At 40.6% G+C, this 23,701-nt stretch overlaps 2 protein-coding genes across 4 annotated transcripts; both read right to left on the bottom strand.

Annotated features, from left to right (window-relative positions):
* Positions 1-448: 448 nt before the first annotated feature.
* ccdc15 (coiled-coil domain containing 15) lies at positions 449-10,157 on the bottom strand. 2 transcript variants are annotated; one of them, XM_083532170.1, is made up of 10 exons: positions 9,819-10,157; positions 8,908-9,054; positions 8,268-8,417; positions 8,058-8,174; positions 7,798-7,965; positions 6,866-6,973; positions 4,949-5,052; positions 3,693-3,884; positions 2,765-2,913; positions 449-748 (listed from the first exon to the last, which is right to left on the bottom strand). In XM_083532170.1, exons 1-10 carry the CDS (start codon positions 9,996-9,998, stop codon positions 636-638), a joined length of 1,428 nt encoding a protein of 475 aa, XP_083388296.1. In that variant the 5' UTR covers positions 9,999-10,157; the 3' UTR covers positions 449-635. The 2 variants fall into 2 exon arrangements, with proteins under 2 accessions (XP_083388296.1, XP_083388297.1); XM_083532171.1 differs by having other exon boundaries at positions 7,798-7,962; positions 9,819-10,146.
* A 2,437-nt stretch (positions 10,158-12,594) lies between these two features.
* hepacamb (hepatic and glial cell adhesion molecule b) lies at positions 12,595-23,603 on the bottom strand. Of its 2 annotated transcripts, none has more exons than XM_083530723.1 (8): positions 22,155-23,603; positions 20,517-20,659; positions 17,573-17,914; positions 16,310-16,591; positions 16,128-16,221; positions 15,954-16,036; positions 15,153-15,223; positions 12,595-13,664 (listed from the first exon to the last, which is right to left on the bottom strand). In XM_083530723.1, exons 2-8 carry the CDS (start codon positions 20,590-20,592, stop codon positions 13,308-13,310), a joined length of 1,305 nt encoding a protein of 434 aa, XP_083386849.1. In that variant the 5' UTR covers positions 20,593-20,659; positions 22,155-23,603; the 3' UTR covers positions 12,595-13,307. The 2 variants fall into 2 exon arrangements, with proteins under 2 accessions (XP_083386849.1, XP_083386848.1); XM_083530722.1 differs by having other exon boundaries at positions 22,150-23,603.
* Positions 23,604-23,701: the final 98 nt, after the last annotated feature.

The raw sequence follows: 23,701 nt of genomic DNA on the forward strand, positions 1-23,701 counted from the left end.
CCTGAATAATTTCTACGATTCCAAATGAGGAACAAAGCCGTGGCAATTCATGATCATACCTTTAGTGTGCGTATGTGTGTGTATGTGATTAATCCGTGTTCATGACTGGAAAATAAAGTCTAGGGGAAAGGCCAACTTCCCAATTGTTAGTCTGGACACTGGATCTAAAAGAGAATTTCCATGCAGACTTTAGTCGGACGTTGTATTGACCCAGGCAGGTGGCTATCACGGAGACAGTGAAGGGGTCAAGCGTGCACTTGTGTTGAAAAGCATGCACTTGGAGGCTGCGCACACAGGGGACCAAAGGTTACTTGGGCATTCTGATAAGTGGGCAGGGAATGACTATAATGAGTGCGGTGATAAGGACTATGTATGATCGTGTGGACGGCTATCAATAAACAAATAGAAATCGATACGAGTAGTACAGAAGTTGAGGTGAAGCAAAATCTCAAATCACACTTTTTATTTGATTCCACACAAACCTTAGTAGAAGAACGTTCTCGACAAGATTGATATAAATAGAACAAAAATGATTTGAACTATTTCTTCAGGATCCTTGAGGTTGTTAAGGTATCAGTGAACGGTGAACTGTCCGTCATTCATCATAAAAGATTATAAAAAAAACAAAAACAACCCTAGCTCTGGTGTGTGAGTGTATGTACGATTTTCCGTATGAAGCCCCCGTGTCTGGCGTCGCCTTCGTTCAGCTCACAGCTCAACAGGACCGAATGCAGAGCCTGGGCATAACCTGCAGAGAACGTCACAGCAGTTATTTCACAAACCTTTATCAGGGTCAAGGTTTTGAGTTCAAGCACCTGTATGTACAGTGAGGAAAATAAGTATTTGAACACCCTGCTATTTTGCAAGTTCTCCCACTTAGAAATCATGGAGGGGTCTGAAATTGTCATCGTAGGTGCATGTCCACTGTGAGAGACATAATCTAAAAAAAAAAATCCAGAAATCACAATGTATGATTTTTTAACTATTTATTTGTATGATACAGCTGCAAATAAGTATTTGAACACCTGAGAAAGTCAATGTTAATATTTGGTACAGTAGCCTTTGTTTGCAATTACAGAGGTCAAATGTTTCCTGTAGTTTTTCACCAGGATTGCACACACTGCAGGAGGGATTTTGGCCCACTCCTCCACACAGATCTTCTCTAGATCAGTCAGGTTTCTGGCCTGTCACTGAGAAACACGGTGTTTGAGCTCCCTCCTAAGATTCTCTATTGGGTTTAGGTCTGGAGACTGGCTAGGCCACGCCAGAAACTTGATATGCTTCTTACAGAGCCACTCCTTGGTTATCCTGGCTGTGTGCTTCGGGTCATTGTCATGTTGGAAGACCCAGCCTTGACCCATCTTCAATGCTCTAACTGAGGAAAGGAGGTTGTTCCCCAAAATCTCGCAATACATGGCCCCGGTCATCCTCTCCTTGATACAGTGCAGTCGCCCTGTCCCATGTGCAGAAAAACACCCCCAAAGCATGATGCTACCACCCCCATGCTTCACAGTAGAGATGGTGTTCTTGGGATGGTACTCATCATTCTTCTTCCTCCAAACACGTTTAGTGGAATTATGACCCAAAAGTTCTATTTTGGTCTTATCTGACCACATGGCTTTCTACCATGACTCCTCTGGATCATCCAAATGGTCATTGGCAAACTTAAGACGTGCCTGGACATGTGCTGGTTTAAGCAGGGAAACCTTCCGTGCCATGCATGATTTTAAACCATGACGTCTTAGTGTATTACCAACAGTAACCTTGGAAACGGTGGTCCCAGCTCTTTTCAGGTCATTGACCAGCTCCTCCCGTGTAGTTCTGGGCTGATTTCTCACCTTCCTTAGGATCATTGAGACCCCACGAGGTGAGATCTTGCATGGAGCCCCAGTCCGAGGGAGATTGACAGTCATGTTTAGCTTCTTCCATTTTCTAATGATTGCTCCAACAGTGGACCTTTTTTCACCAAGCTGCTTGGCAATTTCCCCGTAGCCCTTTCCAGCCTTGTGGAGGTGTACAATTTTGTCTCTAGTGTCTTTGGACAGCTCTTTGGTCTTGGCCATGTTAGTAGTTGGATTCTTACTGATTGTATGGGGTGGACAGGTGTCTTTATGCAGCTAACAACCTCAAACAGGTGCATCTAATTTAGGATAATAAATGTAGTGGAGGTGGACATTTTAAAGGCAGACTAACAGGTCTTTGAGGGTCAGAATTCTAGCTGATAGACAGGTGTTCAAATACTTATTTGCAGCTGTATCATACAAATAAATAGTTTAAAAATCATATATTGTGATTTTTGGTTTTCTTTTTTAGATTGTGTCTCTCACAGTGGACATGCACCTACGATGACAATTTCAGACTCCTCCATGATTTCTAAGTGGGAGAACTTGCAAAATAGCAGGGTGTTCAAATACTTATTTTCCTCACTGTATATACAGAGAAATTTTACCCACTTCATCCTCACAGGAGCTTGGGAAATACTTGTGGTGTTATGTTATGAATAGTTGACATGTAACTGAGGTCACAGCTGTTGAGGGTGGAAAAAAAAGCACAACGTCGACCTCGAAAAACTGTTTTTTCTTTTTTTTTTTTTCCCTTTGCAAGCACAGCAGCGAACTCGATTACGACTTAAAACCGGTATCCAGTCAAATCCAATTTGAAATCTTGAATCGGAATGAAATCAGATTTTTTTTATAATGATGCAACACCAGTGCAGGTTTTAACACTACTGTTTTTTAAGGCACGATGAATGACGAGTGCTCACCTTTAGGATTGTTGTAGAAGGTGCAGTTGTTGGCGCAGGTGTCGGGGTGAGAATCCCAAAAACTCTCGCCGCAGCAGCAGAGTGGAGGAAGCTCGATTTTATCCTGCTCCAGCTTTTCTTTTATCTGAGCTCGCAAAGCTTCGACGTACCTACAGCCAAGAACGAGCCAAAGATAGAGGTAAAAAACACCAATAATAAGCCAAAGACAGGGGTAAAACACCAAAAACAAACTGAAGACAGGGGTAGAACATCAAGAGCAAGCTAAAAATAGGGGTAAAATACCAAAGAAAAGCTAAAAATAGGGGTACAAATGCCAAGAACAAGTCAAAAATAGGGATAAAACACCAAAAACAAGCTAAAAATAGGGGGAATATGCCAAAAACAAACCGAAGATAGGGGTAAAAATCTACAAAAGACAAAGATTAGGGGTAAAAATGGCCAAAACAAGCCAAAAATAGGGGGAAAAATGCAGAAGACAAGCCAAGATAGGGGTAAAATACCAAAAACAATCTAAAAATAGGGGGTACAAATGCCAAGAACAAGCTGAAGATAGGGTAAAACACAAAGGTTCCAAATATCTGTTTTCCCAATTTTAACCTGATGTGGGTGTGGCCATGAACTTCAGACATTACTACTATGTCCCCAGAAAATGGCAGCCATAGAAGTGACATATTCAGATGCCTATGTGAATTCTAGCCCTGACAGTTCCTCAACCTCAGCTACATCACTCTGATGCTTGTAAAGCTCCTAAACTAACCAGGCAGTTACTACAGACGAATGGATAAATATCCGGTCTCCTATATGCCTTCCTTCATTTATATATGCGATTACATATTTCTACATAGTGCAGGTGTGCGATGTCCCCGTTTTTTTCCAAAAAGTTCATTCGTCTCAGACACGGAACAAGACGAACATGCAGTTTCTCAACCTTGTTGTCTCTTTGGATTTCTTCGCTCTTGCTCTTCTCTTCTCCTCCTCGTGCTCCTCTTCTTCCAGCCTGAGCCGCTCCAGAATAAGGTGCTCCCTCTCGACCAGCTCCCTCCTGCTCTCCTCCTGCTGCCGAGCGAGCTCCATCCTCCTCTCTTCCTTCTCCCTCTGCTGCTCCTTCTCGGCCTTAATTCTGAAGAACAGGCAAGAGGGGCCCGTTAACAACCAAATATATAATTCTGGGAGGCTAGTTAGTTGCTGACATGAGCCAGGGGTGGTAATGTTATTATTATTATTACATTGTGCATCAATACATATATGTATAAGTATCAGTGTGTGTACGTATAAATATAAATGCAAAGGGATACATTTAAAATACTTTAAAATATGTCATTTCGAAAAAAATCTGTCAGAAAAGGAAGACCAGGCGCTACCTCTGCTGCAGAGGATAATTTCATTAAAATTGTCAGCTTCAGAAAACTTCAATTTACATAAATGCTTCTCAGAGTTCATTTGGCAGACATATTACAACATTTGTTGTTTTGAGGAGACTGCGGGAGTCAGGACTTTGTGGTCGATCGCGCAAAAAAGAACCTATTACTTGGTAAGCGCAGCAAGCAAAGAAAGACCAGGTATAGACATTAGAAAACCGTCCTTTGGTCTGATCAGTTCAAATGTGAGAACTTTGGTTGTAACCACTGTGTCTTTGTTAGATGTACTGTGGGTGAAAAAACGGTAAACACTGTAAAAGCATGGAGGAGGAGGTATCGTAGTGCAGGGGGTGCTCTGTCGGTCAAACTGGTGGTGATTTAGTCTAAAGGGGTCTACTTTGAAGAATCGTAAATATAAAACATATTCTTGTTCTTTCGTAGTTTGGATGTCTCCAGTATTAAAGTACAATGTTGAAAATGATAAAATGTAAGAAATTCCAATGAAGGAGACGGTGTGTTGAATTTTTCTGTTTCACTTTTTCGCTGCCATGCAAAGAGTTTGTTCCGAACACAGCTTATAGGAAGCGGATGAATCAGATCTTCCTCTCACGCTGCCCTATAAAATATTTTAGGGAAACTAAGGGAGGATAATAAAAAGAGAAGAGGGATAAATGATTAACCGTATGACGAACGTTCACTCTTACTGTGACAAGCCACAAGATGTATGAACCTGCGGAATAAACTCCCAACTGCCAACGGTTTATAGTCCGAATCAAAGCTGTTATGTGTGTGTGAGTGTGTGTGAGAGGTGAACACACACACACACCTGGCGATTCTCCTCAGATGTTTCTTGAGTCTCTGGTGCTCCTTCACCTGCTCCCTCTCGATGTCCATAAAATGTCGGCGATGCATCATGAAATGAGCGCGTCTCTGCGCGAACAAAGCAGTTTTGTTAGCAGGCTGTCATTACTCACGTTCTCTGCTACCTACAAGACAAACTTTGGAAACATTCACAAGCTCTTTATCTGGTTGAAGGAACTACACTACGCTGGCAAAAGTATTGGAACACCTGACCTTTTCAAAACAATTGATGGTCCCACTAAGTGGAAACCAGATGGTGGAGATCCACATATAGGTGAAAAGGTTTTCTTTCACTCTTCAGTCCAACTCATCCCAAACTGGATTTAGATGGTTTGTGACTGAAGAGTGAAAGAAAAGCAGACAACAAGCACTCAACATCTCTGGAAATTTCTCAAGATTGTTGGAAAACCATTCCAGGTGACTACCTTATGTAGCAGTAAATGGGCAAAAGTATTGGAACACCCGAATTTTCCAAACATATATGGTTCTTCCACAAAATGCTACTACAAACATGGAGGCAGGCAATCGTATAGGACGTCTTTGATGCCGCAGCATGAAATTTCCCCTTTCACCTGAACTAGGGGACCCAAACATGCTCCATCATGACAATGCCCCTGTGCACAAAGCCAACTCCATGAAGATCTGGTGTAAATGGGATTTAATGGAAGATTTCCTGAATGCACCCCAGGCCTCCTCTCGTCACCTACATCAGTATCTGACTTTACTAACACCCTTGTGACTGAATGAATCTCCACAAGCACATTCCGAAAATCTAATAGAACATCTTTCCAGAAGAGTTGAGGTTATAATAACAACAAATGGGGTCTAAATGTGGATCGGGAAGTTCAAAAAGCAAAAATCAGAGCTGATGGACATTTTCAAAATCAGGAGAAAGTAAAAAGAAGCCCCAATGTTTTGGAACTTATAGGATTATATCAGGTTCAGAAATAAGTCGGAAATGTACTTTACTGATATAGGACACTTTCAAGTAACCACAGTTCATTTTGTAGCATAAAAACATGGAATATTAGACATTTTCGGGTCACTAATAAATAAACTAGATCTCATATAGGGTCCATGCTCTGGACCTCTGTTTTTACAATATAAAGAACAGACTATATCAGGTTTCAAAGACAAGATGTTAAGTTAAAAAAAAAAAAAAAACTTTTTAATTCATTTGCAAAAAAAAACATGGCAGTTTGTGCACAACATTTTTCGAAACTTTACTCATGTGACCTCCATGTGGCTGTTTTTCCTTTTTTATATGTTTACTAAAAAAAAAACACATTTAAAGTTAACTGACAATAAAAATTAAAATCCATCTGGGAAGCTGTGATTATTAGTTATTAGTATTACAGCATTAATTACAGCAGGTTGTCTCACACATGAAAGTCCACAGGGGCAAAATAAGGCTGCCTTTGCTGCCGTTAAGTTTATCTGTTCTTTATCTGAGGGCGCCAATACTTTTAGTTTTTTTTTATCACATCTACCCAGCTGTTTAAACTGACAGGGACAAAGCCTGAAGAGTATGAAGGGGTGTACACTGTGTTGTAGTGGTAGTTTAGTGTTTACGGTGATGGACTTTGGATCAGGAGGAAATTAGCTCAAATCCCAGCACCACCATGCTGCCACTATGGGGCCCCTGAACAAGAAAGAAAGAAAACTTGTCACATGGACATTACAGCACAGTGAGATTCTTTCTTTATACATCACAGTAATGTTGCAGAGGATCAACCATGATACAGCGCCCCTAGAGCACAGATGGTTAAGTGCCATGATCAAGGGCCCAAAAGTGGCAGCTTGGTGACACCGGGGCTTGAACCCCTGCCCTTCGGTTTAGTAACCCTAAAATATAAGATGCTATAAATGCATATCTTTTAACCTGCATCTTCTGCTCCTCTTCCGTGTCCTCTCTCGGCCACAGCACCTGAGTGGATCTGTAGTCCAGGCTTGAGGGGTGGGGCTCTCTTCTCGAGACCCTTTCACTCACCTAACCAAATAAAGTTGAGGGAAAAAGGTCACTTAGAGGTCAGAGCACACACCTCACAACATATTCATCATGCCATTTCACCATTAATACACCGATCAGGTATACATTTATGACCACATGCCTAATATTGTGTTGGTTCCCTTTCGCTACTAAAACAATCGCCACCCATCGAGCATTACTGCATGAACATCTTCAGAAATATGAGCTACTGGAGCTCGTCTGTTGGATTGGACCACACGGACCAGCCTTCGCTCCCTACGTGCATCAATGAACCTCGGCCGCCCGTGACCCTGTCGCCGGTTCACCACTGTTCCTTCCTTGGAGCACTTTTGATAAATACTGACCACTACAGACCAGAAAACATCCCGCAAGAGCTGCAGTTTTGGAGATGCTCTGACCCAGACGTCTAGACGTCTAGACGTCACAATTTTCCTGTTGTCAAACTCATTCAAATCCTTACGCTCGCCTATTTTTCCTACTTCTAACACAACTTTGAGGACAAAATGTTTACTTGATGATTAATAAATAGATCCTCTCACTAACAGGTGCCATGATGAAGAGATCATCAGTGTTATTCGCTTAACCGGTTATATTGATATGAGGTCATTATGTTATTTTTATTCCTGGTGCGATCGCAGGGATTTGCCCAATTTGCTACAAAAGCAATAATAATAAAAATGACCAGTTAAAAATGCAACTATAAGCGGATAAAAAGTGCTCCGGTTGATTGTCAATGGGAAACTGCTTCGTATCTGTGATTATGTCTCTACGCCTGGTTGTGTTTATTTCTTTATCGCTGATGTAGAAATTCCAAGGGTTCCTACCGCATCGTACTGAAAAGTCACCGTCTTGTTGTTCTGGGAAGAACAAAGCGACCAATCGTGCCGCCCCGCCAACGCTACGCCTTCGTCCTCCCACAGCTCATCTTCATTCTCCTCCTGTTCATTCTCCTCCTCCTCTTCATCATCTTCTATTATTCTCCTGACAGCCTGCTACAATGAAACATCACACCTACTCTAAACACTGCATAGAGGAAAAATAAATGTAACACCGACATGTCAGTGATGAAGACAGTAAGACGCACATCTCTAGACGGAGACACTTTCCATATCCCTCCTGGAAGCTCTGACACTTCGTCGCCCTCGTGGACGGTCCGGCACGAGGCCAATCTGTGTCTCACCTGCTTCATGACTTTGCTTTGCTGCAAAAAAAACCCCCAAAAAACACAAAGACAGATAGAATAAAAAACTGCTTATGATGGTCTGATTTGTTTCCACGCTTTTCCAGATGGTACCTCACGTCTGTACTGGTTCACATCATGACCGTCGGCTGTCTGGAGCTTGTGAGCCGTGACCCAACATGCACCTGGGAGCTCCCCGTGTGAGGTGAAGGTTGGGGTGGAGTCTCCCCGTGTTGGGTGGGATACTCGACACTTCCTCTCGGACTAGTGGGGGGAAAATTATCAATGTAACACTGATGGTGATGAATTGAATATCGAAAGAATTAGGAGTTATTAAAGACATTGTACTGTAGAAACACCTCATAAGACTGAATTCCAGCAACAATGAACAGCACAGGATCTTGTTAGATTCAAATCTATGCTGCTTGAAGCTGTTGCTTTAACCAATCAGACCGCGATTTGTCAGAGAGGGCACCAGTCACAGCTCGCACTAGCAATATATTGTAAAATAATCGACTATCGTCAGAGACAAAGTGAATTCAAATTTTCGCTTCAATATCAAGAAACGTGCAGCTTTTATCCGTTTCATGCTGCGGATTGACCGTTAAAGCGCTTACGTTACAGCAGCTATAAACTCGAACCAAGAAAGTTCAACTAAAGCTGAAGGCTGAAACCCTGACACTGGAGGAATGTTAAATAAACGTTCACATGGGAATAAACATCGTCATCGTCTTGTGCGTCTCTCTTTACTTACCGTTTCCAGCTTGTGGAGTTGGCGCCGTTTCCGGATTCGGACCTGCTCCGATACGCGCCTGCGTACCGCATCCTGAAAAAGGCGCAAGTTCTCTTCCTTCACCCTGCGGGTTTCCTCCAGGAGCTCCTCTGTGACCACGGCACGAACCTGTCGGTAAAAAAAAAAAAAAAAAAAAAAGACAAAACCTTGAAAACGTTTTATCACAATAATGTTGGGTTTTGAACGATCAGGTTGACGATCAGTTCTGAACAAATTGTGGTCCAAGTCCTGGGATCTGAAAACAATTCAATAGGTTGTGGTGTGTCAGGGGGTGGAGCTATAGCTATCCCAGAGACGACCTAGTTCTGTTTTCCTAGAACAGAACAAACTGATAACTTTTATTCCACTTCTGTTCTGTACAGTGCTTCCGTCACCATGCTTCTTTTTTTACTTCTGTTTACATTGAAAAAAAAAATCAACATCATATAACCGCTTTTCTGTAACTATGTGTAAAAATGTGTGCAATCACGTGCTGATTGTTTAAAAACTTTGACACTTGATTCGCCTTCCAACAATTACAAATAATTGTTTTTAAAAAATATGAGTGGGTTCGACGTTTCAATTATCCCCGCCCATACACACGAAGCTCCGCCCCCTCTTCTTAAAAAAAAAAACTCAAATAAGATTTCCGGGCAGGAAAACATTTCCACATTTATTTCCTTCCTAACTATCAATAAAGCCAGGACCGAACCCATTGTTGTTTTTATTGACTAAAAAAGACGCAAAGCTTCCAGATTATCTGTAGCAATAAAAATGCAAGTACTGTGCCTTTAAAGAAAATAGAGCGCCACCTAGCGTGCACTAAGATCAGGAAGCAGTGGTGTTAGTAGTGCACTGTATGGGAGTCAGGACATATTTATGTAGGTACTGACCCCTGCATGCTCCTGTTCCTCCTCTGCGATCTCGACCCAGGCGCCGACCGGCACCACCGCCGTGTTCCTCTCGGCTAAAACCCGCATGTCTCGGCGCTTCCTCCGCGCTCCGGTCTTTAATTTCTCTCCTCCAGTTTTCATTTTAGCGGCGATCTTCCTGTCGGGTCTCTGGTGACTCATTAACGCTGCCGGTTTTAATTATTCCTAACTAATTATTTTCTTCACACCAAAGTTCACCACTTTCTGGTTTTTATACCCAGTTTTCTTTATATTTGTGTATCACTAAACACCAGCTGCTTCTCCAATTCAAACCTTGTTGACAAGTGACGCCGCCACCTTCGCAACCGCTTTTCCCCGCCCTTTTAGAAATCCTATTGGTTAAAAATAAATCATCTTAAATTTCATTTGTCCTTTCAGATGTCATCCAAATGGACGGTTAGTTTGAGCTCCTCCTATTTTGCGCCACGCATTTGGTTCCCGGTGTAAACATTAGCTGCGACATATTGGTTCCTATGTATTATTCATATGCATTATTAGGGCTTAGTTTCTTGCAATACATTATTATATTATATTATATTATATTATATTATATTATATTATATTATATTATATTATATTATATGATATTATATTATATTATATTATATTATATTATATCATTTGATTTTATATTATATTATCATTTGATTTTATATTATATTATATAATATTATACAGCAATATTAATAATAATAATAATAATAATAATAATAATAATAATAATAATAATAATAATAAAGAACACTATGTGATATTTCCAACAAATGTTGATACTGGAGACTCAATAGATAGATTGAGCCTAACCCTAACCCTAACCCTAACCCTAGATAGATAGATAGATAGATAGATAGATAGATAGATAGATAGATAGATAGATAGATAGATAGATAGATAGATAGATAGATAGATGTAAATGTAATTTGCTCTGAGGGCGTCTGCCGAATGCCATTAATGTAAAATGTAAACATCTACATGGCATTATTTTTCCCGCCATTGAATACAATTAACACCAGCTTTTGAAATAGACTTTTTATTTGATTTCTATTGACATTTATATGTAGATGTAATCATTTACCATGCCTTGAATATATTAACTAAACTATCAGCTTCATTTTCTGTTCTATAATTCTGAAACAAAACAATAATTCATCATTCTCTCCACTCGCTGTTTTGTCTTGCTGTCTCCCGGCGAATGAATTTTTAGGCACGGCCATGAATCAACAGCAGAATCCTCAGACAATGTTTGCACTCAGCTGCTGCGTCCGCTTACAACAAGGAGCCCACTGTATCTTTTGTATGATTCAGCATGCACATTCTCTCCCAGAGAGAGAGAGAGAGAGAGAGAGAGAGAGAGAGAGAGAGAGAGAGAGAGAGAGAACAGCATGAACTGTATTTACCCTGCATAGTTACATAATGCACAGTATGGTGCCATAGATAACAAATAGTAATACAGTTTAATAATAATAATATATTTATTATTATATAATACTATAATTATATATAGTAAATTTGGGCTTTATTTCTCAATGTAAAATACCCCTCATACTTCATTAAAATCTCCACTATCAAGCAATGAAATGAGACAAAAAATACATTGTTCTACTCACATTCATGTCAAAGAAAAGGACATAGTCGTTTTTACTTTACACCTTTCAGTAACTCATCATTAATTCCTATTGATTCTAAAATATATGTTCAGGAACATAATGGTTTAATTTCATTTACTATAATAGTTTCATTCTGGTTTATATTTCTATTTCCATATAATTGAATTTTATTTCAAAATCATTTCTACGTATATAAACAGAGAAAGTATATGGATTTATCTTGTATTGTCTCACACAGTCATTACACAAAAGACCTAAAGAATAGACAAGAATATTTGCATTTTTTTTCCAGTGCAGCTCTAAAATAATATACAAGATTTTTGGATGTTGTGATATTGTTACTTATCCATAACCTGCACAGAGGTTGCTAAAAAAAAACGTCTGCAATTTCCTTTCCTTTCCTTTCCTTTCCTTTCCTTTCCTTTCCTTTCCCATTTCTTTCCTTTCCTTTCCTTTCCTTTCCTTTCCTTTCCTTTCCTTTCCTTTCCTTTCCTTTCCTTTCCATCCCATCCTTTTCATTCCCTTCCCATCCCATCCTATCCCTTACTTTCCCTACCCTTCCCTTCCCTTCCCATCCCTTATCATCCCATCCCTTCCCTTCCATTTCCTTCCCTTCCCTTCCTATCCCTTCACTTCCTATCCCTTCCATTTCCTTCCCTTCCCTTCCCTTCCCTTCCCTTCCCTTCCCATCCCATCCCTTTCCTTTTCTTCCCTTCCCTTCCCTGCCCATCCCTTCCCTTTCCTTTCCTTTCCCATTTCTTTCCTTTCCTTTCCTTTCCATCCCATCCTTTTCATTCCCCTCCCATCCCATCCTATCCCTTCCTTTCCCTCCCCTTTCCTTCCCTTCCCATCCCATCCCTTCCCTTCCATTTCCTTTCCTTCCCTTCCTATCCCTTCCCTTCCCACCCCATCCCTTTCCTTCCCTTCCCTTCCTATCCCTTCCCTTCCCTTTCCATCCCATCCCTTTCCTTCCCTTACCTTCCCATCCCTTTCCTTTCCTTTCCTTTCCTTTCCTTTCCTTTCCTTTCCTTTCCTTTCCTTTCCTTTCCTTTCCTTTCCTTTCCTTTCCTTTCCTTTCCTTTCCAGAAAGCAGGGAACTAAAGTGAAAAAGAATAATAATGTAGGGTACATAAAAGCATAGGAATTGCAGTGATTTTATTTATCATCTCCTACCAATCATGGTGCTCACCAATGTCTATAGACAAACAACCTGTCATGGGATCGTTTACCTTCTGAGAAGATTTGATGTCTTGAAGACTTTTGTAAACAACCCTTGCCAATGTAAAGTGTTACATTTTTACTGATTTAGAAATGGCCTTATAACCCCTTATATCCAGAATAATGACTCACTTTCTATCTTCATGGAATTCTCCAGAACACCAAACTGCCACAATATCTATTATAGCTTACATGGAGACAGTCATGTTACATCATTTTGTGCATTTCATTAAGTAAGACCAGGGTGTTAATTGTGGTAAATAGGAAGGTGTGTTTCTAAATATTGGTTTACATATTAAAATCTGTTTGTTTATAGAAGTTGGTGAGGGCCACCAGATTGTTGATTAAGCACTGATCAATTAAAATACAGAATTTCCAGGAGGCAAAAATTTAACCAAAGGTACAAAAAATGTAAACTTGGGTTTACTACCCTACAGAAAAAGTACAATCAAGTTAGTAGAATTGATATTCTTTCTATTGTGCAGCAAGAGAATTTTCTTACACACCTTGATGAAGAAAAATTCTAAAAATAAAGACATGGGCTTGTGGAAATGTTTTCAAAAGTGAAATTTTTTTTTTGGACATATTTACATGTTCATCTCAGTCCTATTGACAGGCCCTGAAGTCATTTGACAGGAAGTCCCTCTTCTATCTTCCGGAGCAGCGTTACAGGACAGGTGTAGCTCTTAGTCGGATCTGCGAGAGGCGAATCCGCAGGCCGTCGGTTCGGAGGAGAGGAGCTCCTGGAGGCGCGGGTGCGTGGAGAGGGTGCACGAGCAGGTGGGCTCCGGCTGTGGCCCCGTCTCCGGCCGTGGTGTACAGGCGGCGAGTTGGTGGGTGTACGTGGGAAACGGCGGGACGAACGCGCCGGAGGTTCGGGGGTGTGTGTACGAGGAGGGGACGAGCTCCCGTCGGTGGAGTTGCTGCCCCCGTTGCTCGTGCATGTTTTGCATGCAGGGGCTGGTTCCTCGCTCAGGGGGTCCTGTAGAGACAAAAGTACATATTATAACGTTGTTTTTTTCGTATCCAATTCATTGCAATGTTCAGAGAAATTTTAACGATTGTTTGAATTCGTAGCATTTATGAAAGCTCTCAATCTAACCTAAAACCTAAAAAGGCCTAATTCTAGACTGTAGAATAATTGGAACAACACTACTCGCTTCTGGGGTCGTAATATTACGCATAAAATAAATTTGCCCGTATGGTAAAGGTGCTTCTATTCATCACACGCACTTTAGGAAACTGGGGTCAGTCATGATACAGTGCCCTTGGAGAACAGAGGGATAAGGTCTTGGCTAAGGGACCCAAGAGGGCCAGCTTGGCAATGCTGGAGTTTGAACCCACAACCTTCAGATCAATACACAATGAGCTACCACCATATATATATATAAATATATATACTGTATATATTAGGCACAACATAAAGAAAAAAACAACTACTATAAATACTAATATAAATAAAAACTACCAGTGGTGGATAGTAATGAAGTAAATGTAATTCATTACTGTACTTAAGTAGCTTTTTATGAAGTATTTCCGTTGGGGAGACTTTAACCTCACTACATTTCAATTTTCTACTTTTTGCCCAACGAATCATTTATTTTCATTTATGAGCGGATAAAAACTGGTCAAACACGCAGCAAGCCACCAATCAGGGTAGAGCATCATCTTGTTTTGAACTTGTTTTGATTGGCGCTCGGTGGTATCTCTCGGTTTGTTTACTTCGTCAAGCACGAGTAGCCATATAAAAAAAAGATTCAAAATGTTTTTCTCTCATACATTTTCTGCACATTGTCATTTTCCAGCTCTTTTGGATCAGCTAGCCACAACCCCCTTTTCTTTACATGTGCCTCTGTCGCACCAACTACCTGCATGTCTTCCCTCACCACATCCATAAAACTCGTCCTTGGTCTTCCTCTTTTCCTCCTTCCTGGTGGCTCCATCCTCAGCATTCTCCTACCGATATACCCCATGTCCCTCCTCTGCACATGTCCAAACCCTCTCAATCGCTCCTCCCTCACCTTGTCTCTAAAACGTCCTACATGCACTGTCCCTCTAAAAAACTCATTTCTAATCCTGTCCATCATCGTCACTCCCAACAAAAACCTCAACATCTTGAGGTGGAGCTACCTCCAGCTCCACCTCCTGTCTTTTACTCAATGCCACTGTCTCTAAACCATACCACATCGCAGGTCTCACCACAGTCCTATAAACTAACCCTAACCCTAACCCTAACCCTAACCCTCACTCCTGCAAAATTTTCACACAGTGGATTCTTCAGCTTTTTCAGCAGAACCCATGTTGTCAAGCTCATCCGCGAGATGTTTGGTACAACGCCTCTGCCGGGAGGTTATGAATCACCACGCGGTAATGTGCCACTTATCCACTTCAATGGCTATTTCTGGACGTGAGTGTGCCAAAGCCAAGAGGCATGGATTTTGTATTATTTCGACGCTTCACGTGCTTGTACCTTCTCCTTCAGGATGAAAAGCGACACCGGGTTCCTGCACTCGTGATCCGTCATTAGCGGGACGACGTGATCTGAAAAAACACAAACATACACCCCGTATCAATTATGCCACCATGCTGTATGTGTTTTTAGAAGAAAGCATTGTTGTCAAATTTACCCGGATCAGTGTAGACGTAGCCTCAGTTTGCTTACACCGCTAACTACACTGACTTTTTCGTCACTCACCACTGCTGATCACGGCACCGTATTTTTTATATATTGCATTTGTATCCTAAAACCATTATCATCTGATGACAATTTTGAAGTTGCTGACAAAACTTGAAGTTCAAGCTCATCAACTCGAACTTAGACATGAAATTGAATATCGTTAATTCATTTTTTTGGGGTATTTGGTCTGCGAAATCGTGTGATGTCGAATAAAATGAAACCTACACCATGGAGTTCATGCCGTTCTAAACTGGATGGAACTATTAGCATGAAGAAATTGTGCTAAATGAGCACAGGGTCAAACTTTTCTTCAATATCCCCAGATCTAATTTCAGACTTGAATTTATCAACAGTCTGAGGTACTGTGTATTTAACAAATTAAATCTACAGCATGTACAGGACACCCAGGTTTCCTTATATGGCTCTGTTTTTTGTTATTGTCTTCCGAAAATTGTAAACTTTTCCAAAGCAAATAGCTTTTTAATTGTTTTTTTTTTTTTTTTTTTTTAAGATAACTTCGTCTATAGGTTTTGCATAGCACCTTCAGATATTCTATAATGTAGTACTGACATTTTTTCATGTTTACTTGTTTACCTTGTGGTGTTTCCTCCTTTGTAAGATGGAGGCTTTCAGGGCTGGATCTCGGTGTATTTGTCTTTGCTTTCTGTCGTTTCCTTCTGCAATATAGGACACCATAAGATGTTCGGAAAATGACTCTTGGTTGAACGGAGTTGAAAACAAAAACGAGGGACTGGTAAGATTTCTTGCCTTTTCGACGGCTTCCAGCAGGCGCACACTGACACCAGAGTGATCAGGACAAAGATGCCTCCTGTGGAAAGGATGATGTAAAGGGAGCTTCTTTCTGTTAAACATAGGACATCGTTTGAACTCGACCCGGTTTCTCTGGTACAAAATAAAGGTTACAGGCAACACACAACCCAGTGACTTACTATAGACGGTGAGTTTAAGGGGCAAGCTCTTCGCAGTGCCAATAGGGTTCTCTATAAGACAGCTATAGACATCGTCATCCACCAGGAGCACTCGGGTAAGGGTCAGAACCTTCTGGTCAGGAGACAGCAGCAGGCGAGTGTGGTTGACCAGCGGCTTTCCGCCTTTCATCCAGGTGTACGTGGTCTTAGTTCCCGTGTCGTGAGAGCAGTTCAGAGTGAAATGCTCGGTCAGCTCCAGGACAGTGGTGCTGGTTACATCCACATAGGGTGTAGAAATCGGTTCTGTAAGAATCATTCGGTTGAGTGACGCACAAAGACGTATCGTTTCATCTCTGGGTAATGCTTTCAATACAGCAATGTTTATTTAACATTTATAGAAAAAGTATCCTGTGTATGTTCCCGATCCTAGAAAACAACTGTTTTTGGTCTTTATTTAGTATCAGAAGAGAGAAAAAATAGGGGGAAAAGTGAGAGAATGACTGGTAGAAGAGTTAACGATGTGATGCATCCATTTTAAAAATTGTGCGGGTGAAATGGATCGAACAAATTGTGTGGATGGTCTACAACTTTAAATATATGTAACTATAAATGGATAAGAGTACTTTTTCAATATTTAGAATTTGTAAATGCTAGAATTTGTGAATAATGAATGCTAGTGTAAAGCTAAAAATATTTATTTTTGTCATAGATTTAATGTTTGCTCTAATACAAGTGGTTCAAGCCTCAGTATCGCCAAGCTGCCACTCTTGGGCCCTTGAGCAAGGCCCTTAACCCTCTGTGCTCCAGGAGTGCTGGGACATGTGAAGAAAAGATTTTAGTGTGACAAGTGAATGGATCTATCAATCTAATGTAATTGTCATTCATTTGGGAAAAAAGATATATAAAAACACGTTGATTATTAGCATGAGCCAGTACTTGCAATTCCAAGAAAACCAATGAAAACTTAAAAAGAAACCAAAATGTTTTTGAAGTTGGGGTGGGCCACTTTCATTAAGCCTAATTGGAGATATTGTATATATAATCAAGAACATCTCCCATGTGGTGTAGCCCAGTTTTCCCGAATCATCATCACACTTACGCAAGTGGAGAGGTTTTCAATGCAATGCTCATTCCACAATATAACAATGATCTCTGGGATCTCATGGTTGTTCGGACTCAACGCACATGGACTTCAGTTTTTGTCAAAATGTCTTGATCAATATTCTAGTAATTAATAATATTACAGCTATCAATACAGATATATCCTAAGTCATAAGAGCGTACCATCCACAGTGAGCTCGATGCTCTCGTCCCCTGGAAAGGTATCATCCGTGATGGAGATCTCCACCTCGTAAACACCTTCGTCAGAGAGCTTCAAGTTATGCAGGAGCAAAGAGCCATTCTCAAACACCAGGATGCGGTCCCGGTATTCCAGCCGCAGGTTCCCGATGATCTCCGTGCCAATCGACTGGACCACTGTGACCGGCTTCTCTCTTTTGAGCTGCCATTTGATAACTGGTGGATCCAGACTGGTGCTGAAGTACCGGACAGAGAGCAGGGCTTCCCCACCCACAGTGCCTCGGATCAGATTCCCAAAACTGGTGATGTTCACACCTTTGACGTCTCCTGTGCAAAAAAAAGAGAGGGAAAACAGATTCAGGGTGATCTCATTGCCTTGATTTGACCAATTGCGATCTCATCATCGGTACGTTAGAAGTTAAAAGTTATTGTTGTTACACCGTGCAAGGAATTTCTCCCATCACGCCTTCCTCATTTACTCTTCTTCGCTCCCTCCTACACTGCTCTGAAGATAGTACTTGACTTCGCTGGAATAATAAGCATGCTCCGGATTCTGTCAGAGCTTCTTCTCGCCTCGGCTCGTGACCAGCTGTTACCTCCTTACGCTGCATCCTGATACACTTATTAATCCACAGCGAAGCTCATTAGGAAGAATTCCAGAAGACACGACAATAGCCAAAAAATGCTGAATAAATACAGTTTCCACTAATTCCTCCAATAACGCAGCTCAGCCACTGTGGTGGGTCTTTTTCCCTTTATTGGTATTAATAAAAATTACACACAGCATTTTTTAATTGGTAAGAAAACATGAATTGTTGCTAGCTTAAAAACGAAGCCCAGTTTTGCTCATACCAATATAAACTCGTAAAAGAAATGATGGAAACCCATCAAATGGGCAACAGTGTCTCAGTATAAGGAAATACCCCGAATATAAACAGATTAGGAAGCTGAGAACTTTGTAGCTTGAGAAACCCCATATGATTAAAGATGGTGAAGAAGACAAACTATGTACTTGAGAAAAAATGCTCTCTTTAAACTTTTTACTCATAATCTTACACTCCAGTGCTCATGTTAGTTCTCACTAACATGTAGTTCCCACTGTATTGTTTAAAGACTATAATCACACTCTTGATGTCACCCAAATGAGGACCGGTTCCCCTTTTGAGTCTGGTTCCTCTCAAGGTTTCTTCCTCATAACATCTAAGGTAGTTTTTCCTGGCCACAGTCGCCATGGCTGCTCATCAGGGATAAATACACATCGTTCACTTTAACTGTTAAATTCTGTAAAGCTGCTTTGAGACAATGTCTGTTGTAAAAAGCGCTAAAGAAATAAACTTGACTTGACTTGACTCGAGTAAAAGTATCCAAAGTGCTATGATTTGTTACAGCTGTAATGTTCCTATTATCATTTTTTGTCACAAGACTCTATGCTTAATTAACTCAGTTTATGTGAAAAAACTCTGTTACTCTAAACACACTGATCTATTAATAGAATGATGTTAATGACCCAAACACTGATTGATTTCTATTTAAATGATCACAAGAATGATCCCAAAACCTTCTTTTGAACTATTTTTGAAAAAATCTAGCAAATCGCGACCGTGGGTGTCTTGCCGAGTTCGAGTCAGAAGTTTCTTCCATCATAATAATAAACAATAAAAAAATGAAATGAATGATAAGTAGATACACCAAGCGTGGATCGAAACGAGTGGAAACAGAGCACATGGTCTACCCTGATTGGTGGCTTGCTGACTGTTTGACCAGTTTTTATCCTCTCATAAATAAAAAACGATCAAAATGCAGTAGTAAAAAGTAAAAGATTTGACTTTAAAATGTAGAGAAAGTTAAAGTAAAAGTCTCTCCAAATGGAAATTCTTCAGTAAAGAACAGATACGGGAAAAAAGCTACTTGAATACAGTAAGGAAATTTATTACTGCGCACCACTGAATTGTTGAGTTGTGGTTAAAAAAAAAGAGGTTTTACATGAACGGGTTCTCAACTGAAATCCAAATTTTTTTAAAAAAGACAAGAAATCTGTGTTTATCTTAAAAATGACTTTCAGGCAAAATCCCTCGACCTGTTGAACAAGCAGCAGTAGTCAGTTTCGTGATTTGGCCCAGGATTATTCTCAAAATTTGGCAAGTATTAAAAGTCTAAAACTTTTTTACAACTAAACCAATCAATAGTTTATTACAGAAGAAATCTCTCAAATATGCTAAATCTCTCGAGTCAGTATGTGCACTGAAAATGTTCCTGGCAAGCACACTCGGTGCGAGAGAGGACGGTCTGGGATCGAAGAGACAAAAGCGTAGATTGTTTGGCCTGGTTTCCTTTATGAAAAGCAGTCTCATAGCGAAGGCACAGTCAGGCCCGTTCGGCTGAACAGAAGCGCACAGGGACTCCACTGATTCCGCCGATGACAACATTGGACCGCGGTCCAACACAAACAGCTTTGGGAAGCATGCCGTCCAACGCCGCTTTCATGCCAGTGTATCGCCTGGAAACTGATCATTTGTGTGTTTATCCTGTTGCGTAGACCAAACATGGACGCCATCAAATAGGAAACTTCCTTGACCCGCATATGATTTTGAAACTGATGATTTAGAAACTGATTTTTTTTTCCCCCGTAACCTTTGCCATTTTAAGCCCATTTTGAGTATCACATACGTCACATTTGAGAGGAACATCAACATTAGGAACATCAACATTATTCATCTTTATTGTATTTTGCACAGAAATAACTGTAGGCATCAGACAGACATATATACCTTTGTTTATATATAAAACAACCGTCAAAACCAATTTTTGTCCACTCAAAACTAGACATTCCCACCAGCTGATCTGGAAAACCGAAAACTCTGACTCAGCAGTTAGGGAATAAGCAGTGCAGGAAAGAAAAGTATTCAAAAAAGCAAAGAGTTTCTCTTACCTGATTGAAACAGGGACAGGATGCAACAGAGGGTAAACGCTGGGGATCTCCAGAAGTTCATCCTCCCTTCCTTCATCTCGGCTCGACCGTTTGCTCTCTTCCCGCACCCGTTCACATGATTCGTCCACTCTCAGTGCGTCCTGCTAAATGAGCAGCACTGTTCTTACTGAGGCTGGACTTTGCCGGGGCCACACACACACACACACACACACACACACACACACACACACACACACACACACACACACACACACACACACACACACACACACACTAATGATGGAATGTGGGAAGCAGTGTAAGATTTGGGGTGTAAATGTGTAGTGTGTGAGGCATTGTACTTTTGCCCATGTGCTGTTTTTGTATGTAGGGGGCAGCACTTAATGTACTTGATGATCAAGTCCATTTGCATCAGTGGAAAATTAAAATTTTACTTAAGTGGATTTTTAGACCCATAACTTTACTGTACTTCAGCAAAAATTCATTGAAGTAACAGTACTTTTACTTGAGTGGAATATTGTATTACTCTTTCCACCTCTAATAATAGTAATTTCATATGCACATGATTGTGTTGAGTTATGTGGGTGACAATCCTTTTTTATTTTTAACATGTTAAGAACACAAAACCCCCTGTTTTCTATCGCATCATTCACTTGTCCAGCAGGAGGGAGAGGCACAGCAGGACAAACAGAGCATGAGAAGATACCATTTATTACATCATTTTATTCGAAAGAAAAACCAAACCTCTTTAGATTGCGTATTTTTAACAGTTTTCTCACAGAATTTTTTTGTCTGCCTCCTGGTAACTATGAAGAAGGTTTTGGGTTCCACCTCCTTCACAATCACTTCATATGTCCTAGAAAAAGTACAGTACGTCAAAGTTGGATGAATACAATGAAGAAGAAATCATTGAATTTCCAACAAATCCTTCTGTCGAAAATCTTCATTTGGTTCTTTATTTTGGTACATTTATGCATGTTTAATTAAACACACTCTCTTTACCTAAAGTATCTGCCATTTTCATGTGACTAAATAGCAAACAGTGTTTAAAGACACTTTCATGTCTACACTCAGTTGTTTTGAAACTGCAGTGACTGGACTAATAAAATCTGGGTTATGGGAATTCACTCAGCCTGACAAGCTGCTCATGCGAAAGAGGACGAACGGAAACTTTCCACCCAAATAGTAGAGTTTCATACTAATGTGTGTAAATGAAGATAAATTCATTAACACAGATAATTGAAATGCTTTGTTTTTTGTTTTTTTTTGGATGCTGCTCAAGTCCACGTTATTACTTATACAACATTTGACCGATGGCCGAATTGCGTTCAGCAAAATAAAATCAAAATGTAAAATTAGTTTGGTTCAAATTTCCAACTTTTTCTAGTGGTTTACGTTATCGGTGCATATTTGACCTTATTCCACAAAAAAAAAAAAAAAAAAAAATGATTCATTCATCACCTTATTGAGTGACGTGTTCATGTTGAATAGCATTGGGAGTAAAATATGAGGAAACCATTCAAACCAATCCTATGTCTCAAATGGCACTGGACATTACACGTTATATTGTAATATTATATATATATATTTTCCAGTTAACATGTAACTGATTCTATCACAGTTGAGAACAAACCTCACTGTGTCCACATTCTGTTCCATGTTTGACAAAGTGGGACGTCCTGATCGTTGTCCGTCTTCAACACGTTCTCATCCTTGTGTCATCAGTACACTTGTGCAGATAATATTGCAGCTTCTTCATAAGCTTTGGTTACTATTTCCACTTAAATTTTTTTGATGCACCGCCATTCCAAATGCGCTTGCATATAAATAAATAAACATTTATTATAAATTGAGAGAGAGAGAGAGAGAGAGAGAGAGTGAGAGAGTGAGAGAGAGAGAGATAAAGTGTGTGTGAGAGAGAAATGTGGAGGTTGTCACTGTATACAGTAATTCCATCACTCCATCATTCCTCAGTGTAGGAGTTGCTGCGTGCTTGTGGCGACTCTTTATATTCAGGGTTGCCAGATTTCCATCTCCTCATAATCACTCTTTTAATAGAACTGAGAAGAACGAGTGCTATAGAAAATTTCGGAACAGTAAGATCAATAACGACATACGAACAGATATCTACAAGTTCTAACTGGATAGGAAAATGCTCAATCTGGCAACATTCGTTTAAGTATGTTCTCTTTTCTGTTCTCAGTCAGCCAGGAGAAGCATCTGAGATCTAACTGGAGAGACGGTGAAGCGCTGCCGTCCGTGTTGCTACGGGAAACTGAGCGTAAATTCATATTTCATAACACCCCCCCCCCCCCACACGCCCCGCCTCCAGGCCGTGTCGCTTGCTGGCTGTGTGGGAGCTGGTATGCGTGGGCACTGAGTGGGTCCAGGCCCTCGTTTCCACTGTCTCGTTCGGCGTAATGCGCACAGACTCACAGAACTACAACTAGGACCGGGAACAGAGATATAATACCAGAGATTTTGACTGCAGTGTTAAAGATCACAGATTCGTTCAAAACTCTTTTGGGATGAACAGAACAGACTTGAATTTAGGGATTTAGGGATCGTTTGAAAGCGACTCTAGCGACAGGTTTGTACAGTAAAAACGGGTCTATACTCGTTATTTCTTTGAAAGCGCGACATTAGACTGACAGGATTTACTGTATTTCTGCCTTGTTTGGTTTCTCGTGACTGAGAAAACACAAACAGCTCGAATTCTTTCCAGGGGGACCGAAAAAAGCTGGAAGCGATAATTACCACATGCTCTATTTTCTTCTGTCCGTTGTGATTTGTGTACTGCAATTAAAAATATGAGCTTCGGGCAGCCTGATTAAAAAAATAACAAAAAGAAATTCACACTCGTACAAACACAAAGAGAAAGTTCAAGGTCATTATAGCAAAGGGGATGGATGGGAGATTTGCTTAATTAAAGGAGAAACAGTTACAAAAAACAGGCACAGAGTACAGAAAGGGAGGGCAGGCAGGGTGGAGAAAAGAGGAAGGAGGGATTTGTTATAGAGGCGTGTCTTGTAGAGTAAAGGGGAAAGTTTTTAAGACTGATTTTTACGTTTTTTTAAGAGTGATTGTGCAGATTTTTGGTGAGGATGGAGCCAGTAATGTCTAATGTTATGGATTCCTTATGGGTCAGGGTCACTAAATTGCGCTTGCTTTATGTAACATGGTGG

The sequence above is a fragment of the Silurus aristotelis genome (assembly GCF_946808225.1).
Source record: "Silurus aristotelis genome assembly, chromosome: 26".
Taxonomy (NCBI): domain Eukaryota; kingdom Metazoa; phylum Chordata; class Actinopteri; order Siluriformes; family Siluridae; genus Silurus; species Silurus aristotelis.

Coding starts and splice junctions, on each gene's coding strand:
- ccdc15 (XM_083532170.1), bottom strand. CDS start 9,998: ATGAGTCACCAGAGACCCGACAGGAAGATCGCCGCTAAAATGAAAACT. Junction 2,914..3,692: donor AAATCCAAAGAGACAACAAG/GTTGAGAAACTG, acceptor TCTTGGCTGTAG/GTACGTCGAAGCTTTGCGAG. Junction 749..2,764: donor CTTCTACAACAATCCTAAAG/GTGAGCACTCGT, acceptor CGTTCTCTGCAG/GTTATGCCCAGGCTCTGCAT.
- hepacamb (XM_083530723.1), bottom strand. CDS start 20,592: ATGAAGGAAGGGAGGATGAACTTCTGGAGATCCCCAGCGTTTACCCTC. Junction 16,037..16,127: donor TGCTGGAAGCCGTCGAAAAG/GCAAGAAATCTT, acceptor CCTATATTGCAG/AAGGAAACGACAGAAAGCAA. Junction 15,224..15,953: donor AAAGGAGGAAACACCACAAG/GTAAACAAGTAA, acceptor GTGTTTTTTCAG/ATCACGTCGTCCCGCTAATG.